A 15093-nucleotide genomic window follows, 5' to 3' on the forward strand; every position below is an offset into this window, starting at 1 on the left:
AAAGTCATAAAAGGGACAAATAGAAGTAACAGCCAAATAATAGAGATGTAACTGCTGGATGAGTTAAATTGGGACCTGAATATTGAAGGGTACAAGACATTTCGGAAGCTCAGAAATGGTGGAGAGGTGGCCTTGTTCATTAAGGATGGTATTACCACAACAAAGAAAACCCAGACCTAGAAGCACTTCAATCCTAGAACCAAGGTCGCTGCCTAATAACTAAAGGTCACCAATTTAAGAGAGTTGAGGGAAAGCTTTTGCCTGCAGAGGGATGAAAATCTTTGGAACTGTCTTCCTCAAAAGGCTTTGAATACTTTTAAGACAGAGGTAGATTACCGTTCTCAGGGTAGCAGGAATGTGGAATAATCAGATCAGCCATGATCTTCTTGAATAGTGAAGCAGTCACAAGAAGCCTTCTCCTGTTTCTAATTCATTTACTCCTTTGTAACCTCCGTTTGTCTTGTCATTTCAATATTATTTGCTCTTTAATAGCTAGTCTGATGACAGTTTGGTTGGAACATAGAAGCACAGGCTGAAGAACCAGGAGACACAAAATTAAGATGCAAGTGAGACAGGGCTACATAGATAATTTTCATTGTAAGTGTGGCCATTGAAACTTACAGAATGTGTGGATTCAGAAACACAATAGCAGCATGTGCACTAGGATGTAATAACACGCTGTGGAGCTGGAGGAACACAGCAGGCCAGGCAGCATCAGTGTTATCTCAGACTCCAGCATCGGCAGTTCTTGCTATCTCTGCATTAGGATGTAAGATGTTAATATTTATGTACAGTTTAAAAATCTGAAAACACTATTCTGTGCCTTGCGATAGGTGACGATAACCACCAGAATGATACTGTCTCATCTGAGTGGCATTCGGCACTATGAGAAGGATGTTAAGAAGGTACAAAAGCAAAAAGAAAAAGACAAGAGGCTTGTTAAAGAGGAGTTGAAGTCCAAGGCTTCTGATCAAGGCACTAAAGAAAAAAACAACACAGAGAAACAGCAGGAGACTTCAAAACTAGGAAAGGAGAGTGACCACACGCTACAGGACAAACAGCCAAAATCAAAGAGTGATGATGCTGAAAACTCAGGGAAAAACAACAAAACCATCCAAATGAAGAAAGATTCCGAGTACGATGAATTCTATATCAAGGAGAAGTTTGAGAATGTTTTTAAATCACTGGAGCTCTTCGAGAATGATCCCTTGATGTTCAAACCAGGTAAAAGAAAAATTACAGCTGCTCTATGGAACAGAATGCTAGGCTTGAATTAAGGTGGTGTTGACAAGAATATGTTTGATAATATCATGTTTAAAATGCTGACATAGCAAACAGTGGGGTGGAATTGCAGGGTTGGACACCGATTAAAGAATTATGAAGACTTCAAAAATACCAAATACAGAAGTAGACCATTTGGCCCCTCAAATCTGCTCTGCCATTTAATCCTCGATTCCCCTGCCCTAACCAGAGTCTATTCACCTCTGTCTTAAAAATATTCACTGATCTCATCTTCACCATCTTAGACCGGGAGTTCCAGAATTGCACAGCCCTTTGAAAGAAACAAATTCTCATCTATGTCCAAAATGGGCCAACCTTAATTTTTCAACGATGCCCCTTTCAACATTCACTTTGTCCAAACCATTCAGGATCATGTACATTTCAATTATGTCACCCCTTGATCCTCTAGCTCCAGTGGAAACAAATGCAGCCTGTCCAACATTCCATAGGGTCATACAGCACGGAAACAGATTCTTCGGTCCATCTAGCCCATGCTCACCATGTTCCCAAACTAAACTAGTCCCACCTGCCTGCACTTAGCCCATATCCCTCCACTATTTCTCATTCATGCACTTACCGAAATGTCTTTTAAACATTGTAACGGTACCCACATCCATCACTTCCTCTGGCACGAACCACTCTCTATGTAAAAACGTTGCCCCTCTTGTCTTTTTTAAATCTTTCTCCCTCATAAGACAACTTCTCATTCCAGATATCAATGTAGTAAACCTACTCTGAACCACCTCCAATACGTTTACATTCTTCCTTAAATAAGAGATCAAAACTGTACACAAAATTCAAGATATGGTCTCATCAAATAACTGAAGCATAATGTCCTTACTTTTAGGTGCAATTCCTCTTACAATAAAATATAACATTACTTTAGCCACCTTGATTGTGTGCAGTACCTGAATGCTAGACTTTTGAGAGTCCTCCACCAGAATGCCAGATATGGTGGCCCTGCGGTTAGCACTGGTGCCTCAAAGCACCAGGCTCGATTCCAACTTCAGGTGACTGCCTGTGTGGAGTTAGCACATTCTCCCCGTGTCTGCGTGGATTTCCTCCAGGCCCTCCTCACAGTTCAAAGCTGTGCAGGTTAGGATGGATTGGCCATGCTAAATTGCCCGTCCCATCCAGGCATGTGCAGATCACGTAGGTTACAAGGAAAGGGTAGGTTGGGATTCTCTGAGGGTTGGTGTGGACTTGATGGGCCAAAGGGCCTGTTTCTGTATACTGGAGGGATTCTACGATGATTCTCTCTGTACCTCAGAATTCTGTAGTTGTTCTCCATGTAATTAATGTTGTTCTTTCAGACAGAGTGAACAATTTCACATTTTCTCATGTTATACTTCATCTGCCAGCTTTTTGGCCACTCAAACGACCTATCTGTATATCTCTGCAACTTCTACACAACACAGTTTCCTTGCATTTTTGGTGTGGTCTGTGAATCTACCATGCCTTCACTCCCCTCACTTAATGTAAATTATAAAACTTTGAGGCATAAACACAGACCTCTGCAGATCTCCACTTGTCATGGAATCATTGAGTCCACACCGACCCTCTGAAGAGCACCCCACCCAGACCCACCCTATTCCTGTAACCCTGCATTTCCCATGGCTAACACACGTAACCTGCACATCCCTGGACCCTGTGGGGAATTTAGCATGGCCAATCCATCCTAACCTGCACGTCTTTGGACTGTGGGAGGAAACCAGAGTACCTGGAGGAAACCCACGCAGACACGGGGAGAATATGCAAACTCCACACAGACAGTCACCCGAGGGTGGAATCGAACCCGGGTCCCTAGTGCTGTGAGGCAGCTGTGCTAACCACTGAGCCACCCTAATATCAATAGGGACATGGCCCATTTATGCTTGCTTACTGTTTTCTGTCAGCAGCCAATCTTCAACCCATGCTTCAACCATGAGTTTTCATTTTCCACAATAACCTTTGATGTGACACTTTATCAAATACCTTCTAGAAATCCAAGTACAGTTTGCCTACACAGTCCCCTCTATCCACAGCACATGTTACTCTTCAAAGAATGCCAATTAATGGATTCAACATGATATCCCTTTGACGAAACAGGGCTGATTTTTCCCAGCTAGCCTGAGATTTTCTAATTGTGCAGCTATGATTCCTCTCTGACCCTCCTCGTCCACAGACATCAAGCTAACTGGCCTTTGGTTTTGTGTTTTCTGCCACCTCCATCATGGGTACCGGTGCCCTAATAATTGTGCCCCCCCCCCCCTTTTTCACAAACCATCCCAAAATAAGTAAAGTTCCAATGAGACTACCCAGATGACCAGTTTGCCTGAGTGACTACTATTCAGAGCTCACAGCCACATTGGACTAAATGTGATATCAAGGATCTCTAGCAAAGCAACAATCAGTGGGTATTGGGGGCAAACTCTGCCCTGTTTGGAGTCTTCCCTGGCACATAGGAAGATGGTTGCAGTTGTAGGAAGTCAGTCATCTCAACTCCAGAACATCTCTGCAGAAGTTCCTGGGGGGTAAAGACCTAGGTCCAATCATCTTCAGCTGCTACATCAATGACCGTCCCGCCATCATAGGGTCAGAAGTGGGGATTTTCCCCCAAGATTGCACAATGTTCAACACCATTTGCATCTCCTCAGATACTGAACAAGTCCATGTTCAAATACAACAAGATCTGGACAATGTCCAGGCTTGGGCTGACAAGTGGCAAATAACATTCACATCACACAAATGTCAGGCAATGACTATCTTCAACAAGAGACAATCTAACCAGTGCCCTTGACATCAATGGTATTAACAATCATTCAATTCTCCACTACTAACATCCTGAGGGTTGCCATTGACCAGAAACTTAACTGGATTCACTTTATGAATTCAGTGGCTAAACGAGTAGTTCAGAAGCTGGGAATAACTCACCTCCTGATTCCCAAAGCCTGTCCACCATCTACAAGGCACAAGTCAGGAGTGTGATGGAATACTCCCCACTTTCCCTGGATGGGTGCAGCTCCAACAACACTCAGAAAGCTTGACACAATCCAGAATAAAACTGCATGCTTGATTGCCACTACATCCACAAGCATCCATTCCTTCCACTGCTGATGCTCAGTTGCAGCGGTGTGTACTGTCTACGAGGTGCATTGCAGAAATTCACCGAAGATCCTTAGCTCTTTCTAAACCTATAACCACTTGCATCTAGAAGGACGAGGGCAGCAGATACATGGAAACACCACCAGCTGCTAGTTCCCCTCCAAGCCACTCACCGTCCTGACTTGGGAGTATATTGTCATTCCTTCACTGTCGCTGGGACAGAATCCTGGAATTCCCTTCCTAATAGCATTGTAGGTTCACATACAGTACTTGGACTGCAGCTGTTAAAAATGATAGCTCACCACCACTCTCTCAAGGACTGCTAGGATGGAGCAACAAATGCTGGTCATCCAGTGATGACCTTGCCCCATGAGTGAATTAAAGAAGTGATTCAAATGACGTTTTATTGGTAATACTTATTGTAACACACTTAACTTTAACAAGAGTAGAGAAAATAAAGGATATCTAATCTACAGCTATACAACTTAAACTATACCTTTTCAGAACCTCCCTGATACACACTTTCATTCATGATTAAGACAGCCAAAACACTGATTGTTCGAGATAGATACTATGGTGGAAAAAATAATGTAGACAGAGTAAGCAGAATTCCAAAGATCAAAAGAGCAGGCTATGAGGTAGAGAGTTACTTTCTCTCAATCATTTTGATTTTAGCAACAATGACCCACTGCTGTCTGATAGAGTTCTTTGATCAAGGGTTGATTAGGTGGACATGGGCATTTTCTTATTTTAGAAGTCTTTTAAGTTTTCCCACACAGAGAGCAAGGGAGGGAGAGATAGATGTTTTCCAACTACAGGCTCTGCAAGTTTTTACTCTTCAGCTTCAACGGCAGCTTTTAAACATTTTGCAGTTCAACCAATCAGAGGGCTGTTTCCAAGCAGTATTTCCTTAACTCAAAAGACCCTTGGTGTCACTCAGTCTCAAACTGCCCCTCTTACTGCTTCAAAAAGCAGCATTATCTCACAGCTCAACAATGTACAAAGCTTGATTTTCAGTTTACAAAACACACTTGATTCTTCACCAGTTGCAGTCCAACTCTCATTTGAGTTTATATTAAAGGTTTGAGGATTTTTACACCAGAGAAACTCAGGGTTTGTGATGACAGAAAATTAAGCAAATGTTTTGAGTCCTGTCTCAAGGCAAGACTTTGACCCCGGTTCCCTCTCCACTGATGCTGCCAGTTTACTGGGTTTGTCATTATATTGTTCTCCTTGCTCAACTGTTAAATAGATTTGGGAATCTGGGTAAAGGATTTGCATTTAGTAATTTTGATGAGTTAAACAGCCCTCCAGAGATGTGTAATAACACCTTTGAACAGGTTGAATGGAAAATGTCAACGATTTGGACCTCAGGTGATTGTGTGGAGTTTGCACACTCTCCCTGTGTCTGCGTGGGTTTCCTCCGGGTGCTCTGGTTTTCTCCCACAGTCCAAAGATGTGCAGTTCAGGGTGGATTGGCCATGCTAAATTACCCACAGTGTCCAGAGATGTGCAGGCTTGGTGGATTAGTCATGGGAATTAAAGGGATAGGGTGGGTCTGGGTGGGATGCTCTTTGGAGGGTCAATGTGGGCTTAATGGGCTGAATAGCCTGCTTCCACATTGCAGGGATTCAGTTCTAACTCAAAACATGACCTTAGTGCATTTTCACAGAGAAAGCTGAGTGATTGTCACATTCACCAGGCCTGGGAATGTCTCCAGAAGCTAATGTTGCTTTCAATCATAACTTGGGAGTAATTCTAAAGCCACTTTCCTTTCTTGTGTATTCCAGGAAGTCAGTTCTTGTACTCGACCCATGCCTGGACCCTCCTCAGCGCTGTGGTGGAAAGGGCTGCAGAGCAGAATTTCTTGCAACTCATGAAGAAGCTGTTTCTGGATCTTGACATGCCTCAAACAGTGCCGGATGAGCACGAGCCAATCATATACAACCGAGCAAGGTAGCCCCTCCACCTCGCTGCATTTCCTGAGTCCTTTAAATCAAATCGCGGACGGTTTTCATTGAGCTAATGAATTGTTTATGTTCACCTATTTCTTACCTGTAGCTGGCCTCCATCTTTAATAGCATGGTGAGGAACCAAAGTCAGGGATTGATGCTCTGGTGGTCCTTCTAGCCCAGAACACTGGCAATGCCCCAGCCCCCTGACATGAGCACAACAGTTACCTAGACCCTCTAGATGTTGGGCCCTGACATATTACCACCCCCTTGTCCTGGGTCCTCGAAGGAGCGAGTCCCAGTGAGCACAATCAGCTCCTGAGTGATCTGTGCATGAGCCTGTACCTGCAGCAAGAATAAGGAATTGGAAAGGTTACCAGTGACTAGGATGGAAAATCTGTGAGGAGGGAAAGTCATGGCTTGAATTAGAGACTATCATAGCACAGGAGTGCTGAGGGTTAACCAGGTATTGATCAGTCCTTTTGGATGTCAGCGAGAGAGAAATGGTGAAAGTGGGGGAATCTGCAAAAGGCAACGTGTGGCCAGATGTAAGAGTTAACTTGTGGACCTTCCCTGTCCGAGTGGAATGACAAGTGGATCGTTTCCCTCTGAGAATCCGACGGGCAAGACTCCATGCAGTTGTCAGAGGTGCACGCACATGGAGGTGTAAACATTCAGCCTGATAGTGCAGCATGTATTTGCTCAGTAATCAGAGGGCCGGTACTCAATATCTGGGAATTCTTACCATGTCAGCAATTGTTGCCAGTAGATACTGACGAGAAGAAAGTTCATGCTTTCTCAAGCACCTTTTACATTGTCAGGACATCCCAGATTGCTTCACAGTCAATGAAGCACATCTGAAATGCAGTAATTATCTCTCTGACGATCAAAAGGCCTTAGAAGGATCAAAATGACGAGCGACAAATGTCATGTTTTATCTGTGATAGCAGGAACTGCAGATGCTGGAGTCAGAGACAGCACGGTGTGGAGCCGGAGGAACACAGCAGGCCAGGCAGCATCAGAGGAGCAGGAAAGCTCACTACTCCGTACCTGCACTCACCTAACACAACCCCACCTACCATCCCTAGCCCCACCCCTCCACTCTATTTATTTCCCAGTCTCTTCCCCGTCCCCTTTTCTGAAGAAGGGTTCCGACCAGAAGCGTCAGCTTTCCTGCTCCTCTGATGCTGCCTGGCCTGCTGTGTTCCTCCAGCTGTATACTGTTTTATCCACGATGTTGTTTGAGGGATAAGTATTGGCTAGAGCACCAGAGGAACACTCTTGATCTTCTTAGAACAGGCACTTTGTTAACAATACAAAAGGCAACCTCAATTTAACATCTCATTTGAAAGGCAGCACCTCAGAAAGAGCAGCACACTCTCAGCATTGTGTTCTCATGTCAGCCTAGATATTGTATCAAACTCCCTTGACTGTGGTTTGAATCCACAAATGTCTGGCTCAGATCAAATGATGGGATGATAGTCGTATCACTGGACGAGTGATCAGGAAGGCTAGGACTAATATTTTGGGAATGCAGATTCAAATCCTACCTCAGCAACTGATGAATTTACTTGCAATAAATTAAAGCCAGCCTCTGTAATGGTAACCAAAGATTGATCATCAATTATTGTAAAAAATGCTCTGGTTCACGCATGTCCTTTTGGGAAGGAAATCTGTCATCCTCACTGGGTCTGGCCCTACATGTGAGTCCAAACCTTTTGCAATATGGTTGACTCTCAACTGCCCTCTGAAATGGCCCTAGAAATGTCCTTTGCAGATCCCCCCACTTCTACTATTTCCTTTTTACACAGACTCTGATTGGAACACATATCTGGTCAAACTTCAGAGCTCCAGGTGCTACGATAGTCTTTAATTCAGCCATTACCTTGGCTTCTTACAGAATTTGCATCCGAATTATTGATAACCTTTACAGTCCCTTTGAAGCTACAGCATCATGGACAATTAGGGATAGGCAACGCACACTCAGTGATGCCCACATCCAATGAAAGAATTATCCTGATGCTTGAACATTGAATATCAACCCAGCACTTGGTGTATTTACCAATGATTGTTGTTAAGTCAGGCTTTAGAGTGGTTGTGATAAAGAACATCACATGGAAGAGAAGGTGCTGTCCTTGACACTAACTGCAGATCCCAGACCCTACTGTTCTTTCAGTTGCTGGACCTTTTCCAAATGCAATTCCTCATCTACATGGGTTTCCCCACACACACCCCATCTGCCTGAGAAGAGCAGGCAGCCTTTGTTGCAGTCGTCCTATCATTCACCCTTTCCTGCATGTTCCACTGGATAGGAATGCGGATCGAGTTCATCAGACTGGCTTAGAGAAACATGATCCACAATAACTTAGTAGCGTCAGGTTCTAAAACGTGTCAGCGCCTTCACCGGGAGCAGGAACATGTCATAAGGTATTATCTTGCCCGTGACTCCCAAAACTGTGCCACTGCAAATGTGCAAAATTGTATCTGTCAGTCACTTGGGATTGTCACATATGTTGACAGGACCATGTTGGACTAAACAGTGGAAATTCCTAATGCTCAACCTTCCAAGAGGTTAAGAATGGGCCAACGATGTAAAACAATATCATTCTCATGTAGCAACAATGTGGAACCTGACTGAAATTTAATGAGAGTCATTTGGTTGATAAGCAGCTGCTGATGGCATGTCCCTCGAACATATAAATCAGTCCAAAGTTAATGTCTTACATCTGTTTCCATTCCTCCCCATCGATTTGCTGGCAGCACCGTATAGTCCTCACTCCACGAGGTAGATTAGAGAAAGCATCTGTGCATGAATTCAATTGCCTGCTTCTCTCTGTGTGTATTCCTCCGTTGTACATAGTGTTTTGGGCGATATTCCCTACTCCAGTGCTCTTCAACAACATCAGAGTCAGGGTTATTGATCAATTAGCTCTTTTATGAGATCTTGCTTAGGGCAGATTATTTTCTTGCGTAATATAGAATCCCAAGTGTGTGGAAGCAGGCCATTGTCCCATCAACTCCATAACTACACCGAACCTCCAAAGAACAGACCCACACCCTTAAACCTTATTCCTGTAACTCTGCATTCCCCATGGCCAGTCCACCCTAACCTTCACACCTTTGGACTGTGGGAGGAAACCAGAGAACCCGGAGAAAACCCACGCAGACACGGGGACACTGTGCAAACTCCACACAGAGATTGGAATTGAACCCAGGACCCTGGTGCTGTGAGGCAGCTGTGCTAACCACTAAGCTGCCCCAAAAGTGACCAAAGTGAAACCTTCATTCACGTAGCGCCTTTCGTGGGCCAGGGGATGCAATGGGATAGTGGTATTATCGCTGGATTGTTAATCCAGAGACACAGATAGCGTTCTGGGGACCTGGGTTCAAATCCCATCGCGGCAGATGGTGGAATTTGAGTTCAATAAATATGTGGAATTAAGAAGCCAATAATGACCAAGAAACCATTGTCAATTGTCAGGAAGAACCTATCTGGTTCACTAATGTCCTTCAGGAGAGAAAACTGTTGTCCTTATCTGATCTGGCCTACATGTGACTCCAGACCCACAGCAATATGGTTGACTCTTAGTTGCCCTTTGGGCAATTAGGGATGGGCAATAAATGCTGCCCTAGCCAGTGACAGCCACATCCCATGAATGAATAAGGCACTTTGCAGCCAGTCACTTACTTTCTGAGATAACAAAGTATAGAGCTGGATGAACACGGCAGGCCAAGCTTTTGTGCTCCTACGATACTGCTTGGCCTGCTGTGTTCATCCAACTCTACAGTTTGTTATCTCGGATTCTCCAGCATCTGCAGTTCCCATTATCTCTGATGCAAAATACTTTCTGAGGTATCGTTAGATATTGTTGTATGTTAGATGCCAGCTTGTTACCATCTGCGTCACAAGCTGTCCTTTTCTGCAATTAATAACTGCTGAGGGTTAAAGCTCTGGGGACATGTGTTCAAATCTTACTCTGTCAGTAAGTGGAATCCAAAATCAGCTAATAAATCAGGGAAACTAGTCTGAGTACTGGTGACTAAGATGACTAGCATCAATTGTGAGAAAAACCATCCATCCCATTCATTTCTTTTGGGGAAGAAATCTGCCATCCTTGCCTGGGCTGACCTACATGTGACTGCAGACACAGAGCATAGTGACTCCTAATTACCCCCAGGACTGGTCTCACAAGCCACATGGCTAATGGAGAAATAGAGAGTGGCACTAAATCCTGGCCTTGCCAAGAATGCCAGAGGACTCAAGGCATGTTTGCTAAATTTGCTGATGACACGCAAGGAACTAAGTTATGAAGAAGATGTAAGCAGTAAAGCAATATAGATAGGTTAAGTGAGTGGGCAAAAAGGTAGCAAATGATACATAATATAGGAAAATGTGAAATTGTCCATTTTGGAAGGAGGAATTTAAAAAAGAGACATCTAAATGGAGAGAGGTGCCAAGATCTGACATGCAGAGGGACCTGGGTGTCCTAATGCATGAACTTCAACAGGTCAGTCTGCAGGTCCAGCAAGTCATTAGAAAAGCTAATAGAATACTGTAATTTATTGTCAGGGGAATTGAATACAGGAGTAGGGAGATTATGTTTCAGTCAAACAGTGCACTGGTCTGCATTCACAAAGCAGACAGACTGAGGAAAAGAGCCACGAGAAGTGCCGTGATACAGTGACAGTGACTGAGAGAAAATATATGAGAGTAGTATAGCGAGATGAGAGCACTGAAAAGGTAGCTCAGTGAAGAGAGGTACAGCAACAGTTGTGCAGAATCACAGCGTGTTATAGCGCAGTAAGAGGCCATTCAGTCCATTGTGCCTGCACAGGCTCTGCAAATGAACGTCATGATGTTGTCCCATTTTCCTGCCTTTTCCCCATACCCCTGTTCATTGCTTTTATCCAAATACTCACCTGATGCCCTTTGAATGCTTCAATTGAACCTGCCTCCCCCACATTTCTAGGTTGTGCATTTTATTGCCTAGCCGCCCTCTGAGTGAAAAAGACTTCTCTCACATCACACTGGTACATCACTTTAAATCTGTGTGGCTTCACTCTTGATCCTTGTATGAGTAGGGATCATTTCTACCGATCTACTCTGTCCTGTCAGATCTCTCTTACCCTTCATCTCTCCAAGGAGAATATTCCCCACCTCTCCATCATTATCTCACAACTGAAATTTAAAGAAAAGAACGTCAGCAAGAGTGACTGTATGCCTGATTTTAAGATAGATTTATAGAGCAATGTGGTTTTGAAAGTAGTCATCAGCTACAAATTGCCAAGAAGCATAGAAGAGCAGATTGTCACTCAATCCCATTGACATCTTGGTGGTCAGCTACTGAGCTCACCAGGCCAGGTGACTTGCTTTTCCAGCTCGGGATCCTCTTGCTGGGTTTGCCTTTTAGCACTGTTAGCTTCATGAGCCTCACAGAGCAGGGAACAAGGCTGAGGGAAATGGCAAGAGGAAAAAGTTGTGAGACGAAGATTAACAGGAAAGGAGGTTTCTGAAGCTGACAGCAGAGGGACTTTGGAAAGGAGTGGAACATTGAATATAGAATGATACAACTCAGGAACGAGCCTTTTGGCCCACAGTGTTGCGCTGGACATGATGCCAAATTAAATTAATCCCTTCTGCCCTTCCTTGCTCCATATCACCCCCCATTCCTTGCATGTGCTTATCTAAAAATCCCTTAAATGCCCCTATCATATCTGCCCCCACCATGTTTGTGGAAAATGTGTATGACTTAATCAGGAGGATGGGGCTTTGGGGAAAAAGAAGTTGGGGAAGTAAAAGACAGTGAGTAGGGAGTAGGGAAAGCAGCAGGAACAGAGTGTGAGGAGGGGCTGGGAGAGGTAATTTGATAAGTGGAAAGTGGGTGGGTGCTAGGGCTGGACATAGGTTATTGTTCGTCTGTGCAGGGCCAGATCCCAATTCTGGACCATGTCAGAAACTCTACGCTAGTTACCTTTCTCCCGAGCATTTAGCAGTAGAATGTTGAGAATGCGACCTCCCAGCTTGCTGCCATAATGGCTCAAAGGCTTCACTGGGAAGTCTGTCCCTGACATGATCTGCAACACCGGTGGGGGCATATCTGAGGTGTTCTGCTAACAGCTGTGGCCTGCACTCCCTCCACTGTGTCTGGGGGCTGCGGGGTTCAAGTGCCAGAGACCTGAGAATATCATCCAGATCGACATTCTTGGCAGTGTAGAAGGAGTGCTGCGCTGTTAGAGGTGCTGTCTTTTGAGTCAAACCCTCAACCAAGAGCTCCATCTGCCTCTGAGGTGAGTGTAGGAGTATGTGAGGAATGTCCCTCGTGCGATATCTCAAAAGCTGATTGCTATCACGTTGCTGATTGTGGGAGATTGCTGTGCTCAAATTTAGTACCACGCTTCCTGTTTTACAGCGGTGGCTACATTTGAGAAGTACCGCATTAGCTGTGGAGCAGTTTGGGGATGTGAAATAAACTGCAATATTAATGCAGCTCACAGAATCATGCAACCAGTCAGTGCTGGCAATTTGACCGAGCTTTGCAACTGGCTTTAACATAGGTGCATTTGTGTGACATTGATGGAAACTGCCGGAAAGTAGGTTTTCATTTGCCTTTATGAATTAAATCCACTTAACTGCAGTTTTGAGCTGCATTAAGTACAGTGCATTTATTATGAGTGAGGAACATCTTTCATCAGAGATTGATACATAACACCCCCCTACTGCTGGAGACTCACTGCAAACCCAAGTTCATTCTACTCCAAAATGCAAACCCAATTTGTTCCAAAAGTACTACTGCCTTATTTTCCAAAGCTACAGGTTTATCAAATATTACAGTACAATGGAGGCCATTCCGCCAACAAGTTCTGTTTGAAATAGATTATGCAGTTAGTCCCATTTCCTTGTAAATATATCCCCTCTTTAATCAGTCCTTTCAAAGGATATTGAGTCAGCTTCCATCAAGCAAAGCAATGCAGACCCTGACATTTGCCGTTGGACAGCACTGACATTGAGTTTGCATTAGGGATTGGAATGGTTTAAGCCTGCAGCTTTTCAGGTGGTTTTGCAGTGACGAGCCACCAGCAGCAGAGGGTGCTGTGTATCAGCCTTGCTGGAATAGTCCCCATTCACATTGAAGGCACTCCCCATGATAAAACTCATTTACCAGGCATCGCTAATCTGTGTGGTAGCGACCCTGCCTCTGGGCCAGGAGGCCTGGATTCACGTCTCACCTGCTCCAGATGCATATAATAACGGTTGATTAGAAAAATATCTAAATCTGTGCCCTCTGTTTACTATGAGTAGAAGCAGTTTACTGAAATCTATCTGAACCTTAAATGCCTCTATCAAATCTCCTCATGACTTTCTTGGCTTTGTCACTGAAGTCCCTTGTACCTGGTGCCAGGTGCATTCTGGTACAGGATTCCCAAACTGGATCACAGAATCCACTGGGGTCACTTACCAAAATGGTTTTGGAGTCATGATCTCTAAGGCAGCAGTGGCTGCTATGGAATGCTACACAGCCCCTTTAAATCATCAGCACTTTTATAATCATGCTGTGCGCTCTCCCTCAGTGCTGACCCTCCGACAGTGCTGCACTCCCTCAGCGCTGATCCGTTGACAGTGCGGCACTCCCTCAGCGCTGACCCTCCGACAGTGCGGCACACACTCAGCGCTGACCTTCCGACAGTGCTGCACTCCCTCAGTGTTGACCCTCCGACAGTGCTGCACTCCCTCAGCGCTGATCCGTTGACAGTGCGGCACTCCCTCAGCGCTGACCCTCCGACAGTGCGGCACACACTCAGCGCTGACCTTCCGACAGTGCTGCACTCCCTCAGTGCTGACCCTCCGACAGTGCGGCACTCCCTCAGCGCTGATCCGTTGATAGTGCGGCACTCCCTCAACGCGGACCCTCCGACAGTGCAGCACTCCCTCAGTGCTGACCCTCCAACAGTGCGGCACTCCCTCAGCGCTGACCTCCCGACAGTGCTGCACTCCCTCAGTGCTGACCCTCCGACAGCGCGGCACTCCCTCAGCGCTGATCCGTTGACAGTGCGGCACTCCCTCAGCGCTGACCCTCCGACAGTGCGGCACTCCCTCAGCACTGACCCTCCGACGGTGCGGCACTCCCTCAGTACTGACCCTCCGACAGTGCGGCACTCCCTCAGCGCTGACCCTCCGACAGTGCGGCACACCCTCAGCGCTGACCCTCCGACAGTGCGGCACACCCTCAGCGCTGACCTTCCGACAGTGCTGCACTCCCTCAGTGCTGACCCTCCGACAGTGCTGCACTCCCTCAGCGCTGACCCTCCGACAGTGCTGCACTCCCTCAGTGCTGACCCTCCGACAGTGCTGCACTCCCTCAGCGCTGACCCTCCGACAGTGCGGCACTCCCTCAGCGCTGATCCGTTGATAGTGCGGCACTCCCTCAATGCTGACCCTCCGACAGTGCAGCACTCCCTCAGTGCTGACCCTCCGACAGTGCGGCACTCCCTCAGCGCTGATCCGTTGATAGTGCGGCACTCCCTCAGCACTGACCCTCCGACGGTGCGGCACTCCCTCAGTACTGACCCTCCGACAGTGCGGCACTCCCTCAGCGCTGACCCTCCGACAGTGCGGCACACCCTCAGCGCTGACCTTCCGACAGTGCTGCACTCCCTCAACGCTGACCCTCCGACAGTGCTGCACTCCCTCAGTGCTGACCCTCCGACAGCGCGGCACTCCCTCAGCGCTGATCCGTTGACAGTGCTGCACTCCCTCAGCGCTGACCCTCCGACAGTG

The 15093-nt window shown here is 46.0% G+C and overlaps 1 protein-coding gene across 2 annotated transcripts in view; it reads left to right on the plus strand.

Moving 5' to 3' along the window:
• lactb (lactamase, beta) overlaps positions 1–15093 on the plus strand; it is a 168545-nt gene that overhangs the window by 147536 nt on the left and 5916 nt on the right. For both annotated transcript variants that reach the window (XM_048520941.2, XM_059640112.1), the window contains exons 4-5: positions 834–1224; positions 6156–6321. In XM_048520941.2, coding sequence (XP_048376898.2) covers positions 834–1224; positions 6156–6321 — 557 coding nt within the window. The remainder of the gene's footprint in view (positions 1–833; positions 1225–6155; positions 6322–15093) is intronic.

This window comes from Stegostoma tigrinum, chromosome 36 (assembly GCF_030684315.1).
Source record: "Stegostoma tigrinum isolate sSteTig4 chromosome 36, sSteTig4.hap1, whole genome shotgun sequence".
In the NCBI taxonomy this organism is placed as follows: domain Eukaryota; kingdom Metazoa; phylum Chordata; class Chondrichthyes; order Orectolobiformes; family Stegostomatidae; genus Stegostoma; species Stegostoma tigrinum.